Source organism: Oxyura jamaicensis (assembly GCF_011077185.1).
Source record: "Oxyura jamaicensis isolate SHBP4307 breed ruddy duck chromosome 6 unlocalized genomic scaffold, BPBGC_Ojam_1.0 oxy6_random_OJ106679, whole genome shotgun sequence".
NCBI classification, from domain to species: Eukaryota; Metazoa; Chordata; class Aves; order Anseriformes; family Anatidae; genus Oxyura; species Oxyura jamaicensis.
This window is the reverse complement of record NW_023304040.1, coordinates 28-5,387: the sequence shown is the minus strand read 5'-3', so window position 1 is coordinate 5,387 and position 5,360 is coordinate 28. Positions and strand designations below refer to the sequence as shown.

The 5,360-nt window shown below is 55.4% G+C and overlaps 1 protein-coding gene across 2 annotated transcripts; it reads left to right on the top strand.

The window, feature by feature from the left end:
- Window positions 1-494: 494 nt before the first annotated feature.
- On the top strand, window positions 495-5,021 carry LOC118157567 (ferroptosis suppressor protein 1). 2 transcript variants are annotated; one of them, XM_035311964.1, is made up of 8 exons: window positions 495-776; window positions 1,345-1,460; window positions 2,348-2,467; window positions 2,858-2,950; window positions 3,255-3,363; window positions 3,451-3,603; window positions 3,922-4,125; window positions 4,559-5,021. In XM_035311964.1, exons 1-8 carry the CDS (start codon window positions 602-604, stop codon window positions 4,711-4,713), a joined length of 1,125 nt encoding a protein of 374 aa, XP_035167855.1. In that variant the 5' UTR covers window positions 495-601; the 3' UTR covers window positions 4,714-5,021. The 2 variants fall into 2 exon arrangements, with proteins under 2 accessions (XP_035167855.1, XP_035167856.1); XM_035311965.1 differs by having other exon boundaries at window positions 499-776; window positions 3,925-4,125.
- The last annotated feature ends 339 nt before the right edge of the window (window positions 5,022-5,360 follow it).

The window sequence follows — 5,360 nt, the reverse complement described above, 5'->3', positions numbered from 1 at the left end:
ACCAGCTACTAGGAGGAAAAATAACTGTCCTAACTGAAACCAGGACAGGGTGCTGCGGGAGGAACGAGGCGCAGAGGCGGCCTCCAAGCCCTGACGAAGCGCGGAGCAGCTCTGCCAGCAGCGCGCACGGGAGCTATAATTACCACGGGGCCGGCCGCTATATTTATCCCCAGGGCCACAGGAGCTGAAAATCTTCGGGGGCGATTTCTGAGGCCTGGGCAGACTTTTGGCTGCAAACCTCTTCAGCCCGAAGGGAAAACCATTCAAACCACGCTCGTAGCCCAAGGAGCTCGAGGCCTGCGGGTGGGGCCTGGAGCTCGCAAAAACGCTGATGCAGATGGAGCTGCAGGGATGCCTGGCTCAGCACAGCTCCGCACGGCTCGGCACGGCTCCAAACAGCTCGGCACGGCTCCGAACAGCTCAGCACGGCTCCAAACAGCTCAGCACAGCTCAGCACGGCTCGGCAGGGCTCGGCACGCCCCGCGGGGTGCTGTGCTGAGTCAGGGGGCGGGTAAGAGGCGGGCCAGCCCCAGCAGCGCTGCGCTGGAGCCTTCCTCGCCCCGAAGAGGAGCATCGAGCGGCCCCGTGCCGAGCCCCCGCCATGGGCTCCCAGCTGTCGGTGGACGACTCCGTGCGCGTCGTGATCATCGGCGGTGGCTTCGGGGGCACGGCGGCCGCCAGCCAGCTGAAGGCCTGGGCCGTCCCGTTCGTGCTGGTGGACATGCGAGATGCTTTCCATCACAACGTCGCTGCCCTCCGGGCCTCCGTGGAGAGCGGTAAGGGGCGAGCGGGGCGAGTGCCGTGGGCCTGCTGCCTCGCGGCCAGCCCCCGCACCGCACCCCGGGGCTCCGAGGGGAATAACGAGGAGCAGGGCAACGGAGGGGCCTCCCCTGCCCCTGCCGTGCTGAAACATTTGACATTTTCCACCTGGAAAGCAAACCCTTGGCTCTGGGAGGTCCCACGTACCGTCTATGCTAGGCTAATCCCGTGGTTCACAGGAAAAATGAGGCATAATTATCCAGATGCTCTTTTTTATTGTTCTTCAAGAGCTTAGCAGTTCACTAAAGTGAAACTTTTGGTGGCTGGAAGGGGCAAACGGGTGGCATGTGAGAAATGCTGCCTCGCTCAGCAGAGAGGGCACACGGGACAAAGTTCTGTCAGGGACAGGCTCGGCCTTGCCTGGGGCACCCGGCTCACCCCACCTCTCCAGCAGCTGGGGATTTAGGGGGGAAATTCAGCTTTCAGGGTTAGGAAGGAGCACCAGAACGATGCCAAAACCTTGTGGGGTTTGTTAAACCTCCACACGGGGGACGATCTCTTTCTTACCATCTCCCCCTACCCCAGGATTTGCCAGGAAGACTTTCATCTCCTACTCCGTCACCTTCGGCGACAGCTTCCGACAAGGCGAGGTGGTCGGCATAGACCCCGCGAGGCAGCAGGTCCTGCTCAGCGATGGTGAGGTGGGTGGCACAAGAACTCGTCACCAGAAAGCCGGCAGCCTTTCGGGACCACCCGCTGACGCCGCGAGCCTCTCCTCCTCGGGTTGTCTTCGGCTGGGTTTTGGCTGCAGGAAGGCAGCACCCCAAAATCCACGCTGCCTTGGGTTTGGTTGAGAAGGGACTTGGGACTAAGGTTGCAGGCAGCTCTTGGTGTTTGGGGTCCTCTGGCAGGGGAGGGAGCAGGATGAGCAGGATCCCGGGGTGCCTGGTCACAGAAATCATGCCTGGGAATGGGAACGGGAGGGTGACCCTGCCAGAGGAGGGAGGGTGCGCACAGCACCGCACGTCTGCATGCTCCGGGCAGAATTGTGCCCTGGGAAAAACAAATTAGACCTTGCTCAGACGAGCTGGGAATGCTGGCTGGGCCCTGACCCCCGCGCTGCCCCCACTCAGAGGTCAGCACGCTGATCTGATCGCCCCTCGGCTCGGCTGCAAGACCTGACCCCAGACAACGGCCTAGATCTGTGCTGCAATAGGGGTGTGCCACAAATACTCCATTCCACCTGGTGCGCAGATAAGCTTTTGTTCTCAGGGCTGGATTTAGAGCTCAATTAACCCTGGAGCTCAGATCCTTATCTAACCACAGGAATAAACATAGTGAAGGAGCTCCAGGAACTCCTCTCAGCCCGAGCATCTCACCTCTGTTCAGAAGAGGGTGAAGGTGAGACGTCAGTCTGTTATTCGTGTCCCTCCGGACTCTGACCTCAGAGCTCCAGCTGATCTCTGGAGCCCTGTGACGGCAGCTTCAGCGACTGACGCAAACACCGGGTTATTGCCTGTAAGCTTGTGGTAGTTCAGACTCCCTTTTTAAAAGGCCTAACATCCCGTTCCACCTTCTGCCCTCCCAGGAGCTTCACTACTCCCATCTCATTCTTGCAACAGGCAGTGATGGGCCGTTCCCTGGGAAGTTCAACAAAGTCATTGACATGGAAAGCGCCATCCAGACCTATGAAGGCATGGTTAAGGAGGTGAGGAATCAACTTGTTTCCAGGAAGCCTCCCCTGCCTTAGGTCAGCTTGCGCCACCGTGGGTAGCTGGAGCTACGTGTGTCTGAGAAGGAGACCACGATGCCTGGAGGGGTAGGACAAGGAGCATGAGCTAGCTCGCCTGGTGTTCTGCACGCCCCAGGGGAAGCACTATCTGCGCAAGGGGAGACCTGAAATGCTCAGCAGTATTACGGTATAGACAGGGAGGGTACATGGGGTCCTCCTTTTTGTTTCCTCTTAACAAACTAGGTGGTTTACTGGTGTTAGGCTGATGCCGTACATCGGGAGGGTCTGCGCGCAGAGTGGCTGAAGGTACCCAGCTTCCTGCACAAAACGTTTCTCTGGTAACATCGGTTTCTTCTTTACTTCAAGATTGAGAAAGCTGAGCGCATCCTGGTAGTGGGAGGTGGAGCTGCCGGCGTTGAGATGGCTGCAGAGATCAAAACAGGGTACCCAGCCAAAGAGGTAGCAGCACATTAGTTTCGTTAACTTGTTTTTGAGACTGTTCCGTGATGGTCCTGCTGGAGGTATTGGAGATCACTGCAAATCAGGAGCTTCAAATGCAATGCCAACCGTCCTCCCCACTGCCTCCTCTCTGGGAGCACCCTTATAGCCTGTCACCAGCAATTTTTGGCACTAGATGCCCTTCACGAAGCTCACTCTCTTTGGGCATTTTAGCGGGGTGGAAGGAAGCTGTCTATTGCTGCTGCCACGTGCGTGGTGTCCTGGCCCGTTCCTGTATCCCCATTCGCTGTTTTGTCCCCAACAGGTCAGCCTCATTCACTCCAAAATTGCACTAGCTGATGCAGAGCTGCTCCACAGCGTCCGTCAGGAGGTGAAGGAGATTCTCCTCCGGAAAGGAGTGCGCCTCCTATTAGGTATGGACTTAATGCCTCTAAGATCTACAAGCTGCTCTTCCTTCAGCCTAATAAAGGTTTGTGACCCAGGGCTCTCTGTCCCAACAGGTGAAAGGGTAAGCAACGTGGAAAACCTCACAACAAACCAGTTCCAGAAGGACATGGTAGTAAGGACGGAAAAAGGCACAGAGGTGGCTGCAGACATGGTGGTGCTGTGCACAGGGATAAAGATCAACTCTTCAGCATATGCCTCTGCATTTGGTAAGTGAAAAACACCGCGCGTGGAAAAGCAGCACAGTTCCTCAGTGTCTTCTACCCGAGTACCGTGAGGTTAGAAATCAAACTTACACAACCTGCAGCGGTTATTCCATGACACAGCAGATGCTCCAACATCACATTAAATACCTAACTGTGAAGCGCGACCTCCAGATGACAATTCCTGTCATCAAGGCCAGGATTTCCTCCCAGAACACTTGCAGAGTTCTGAGCACAAACAGGCTCAGCGCATTCGGCATTCTTGCTGCCGAATCTCATGGCACAGCACACAACCCCAGCGTGAGAACTTACTGTTTGGCAAAGCAGGAGACAAGCTGGCGAGTAACGGAGCTCTGCGCGTTAATGAGCACCTCCAGCTGGAAGGCCACGAGAACATCTACGCCATCGGGGACTGCGCAGACCTGAAGGAACCCAAGATGGCCTACCACGCTGGGCTCCACGCCAACATCGCGGTGACAAACATCATCAACAGCCTGACACACAAGCCGCTTAAAACCTACCAGCCAGGTAAGGTCAGCTCCTAGCAACTGGCTTTAGCTGTTGAGCTGCTTTTCTGCGGGGAACAGCTGTTTTAACGCACAGGCATCCTAACTTGCATGGGATGCTAATGAGAGGGGGGGGAATCCACCTGGGATCTCCTGTTACACCATCAGGAGAGCAGATCCAGCCTTCAGTTTTTCTGAAAGGCTGATGCCTCCCGAGAAGAGGGAACGAACAAGGCAACCTCACAGAAGTGGAAAAGATGGTAGAAAGGAGAGAGTTGCAAGTTGTTCTCCCTGGGCGGGCTCCCTTCCTTGCCATGTAGCACACGGGGTACTGCGCTCAGCAGCACACGGATGGGGAGGAGGCTGCTGAGGCCAGCAGTACAGCACCTACACGGAGTACGGTTTGGTATTTAGCTTTGAAATTGCTTAATTTAAGCTCTGTCTCTGTCTTCCAGGCTCCCTAACGTTCCTGCTTTCAATGGGTAAGAACGATGGCGTAGGGCAGGTGAATGGCTACTACGTGGGACGCCTCTTGGTGACCATCGCTAAGAGCCGGGACCTGTTTGTCTCCAAGAGCTGGAAGACAATGGGACAGACAATGCCCTCTTAAGAGGGGACTGGAAACAAAGCAGCAAGGAAGTCAACAACTGGAAGAAGGTGAGGGCGCACTATTGTTGCTTGGACAGACCGATGCTGTCCCCCACACCACCCCCGGAAGCCACCCTTCGGTGTAATACATTGAAGGGGGGCCCTGTGTTACCGTAAAGGGGAGGGAGGCACTTTCCAAATTAATGAGCAAAGTTCTCATCGTAAAAAACAAGGAAGGAACGTTTCGTTTAGTTTCCTGGTGAGACAGCTCTGAGCAAGAAACTTGGTTTGCCTCCATTTGTAACAATAAACACTGTGGCTTTCAAAATGCGTGGCTTGTTTGTTATGTGGTTTTTCCCTGGCTTTCTCTGCTCCAGCTTCTAGAGAAGTATCCGCCTGTTACCTGGGTACAGACCTGGCATCTGCTCTGCAGCATGCAGGAAGAGTGGCTCGCAGCGCTGCCTGTGCAAAACCCACCTAAAGCCTGGAAAAGGCTGGGGTAATCCTGAAACTCGGCAGAATATAATGCAGCTTTGTGCCAGCATCTCCCCAGCAGCTTCAATTATGTCACGGCACTACACTTCTGCCAGAAGCTGGTTACTTGTGCATTAAGGGTGATACAACAAGTACTTAGGGGTGCTGCTTTTCTTTTTTTTTTAAGGTGAGAAA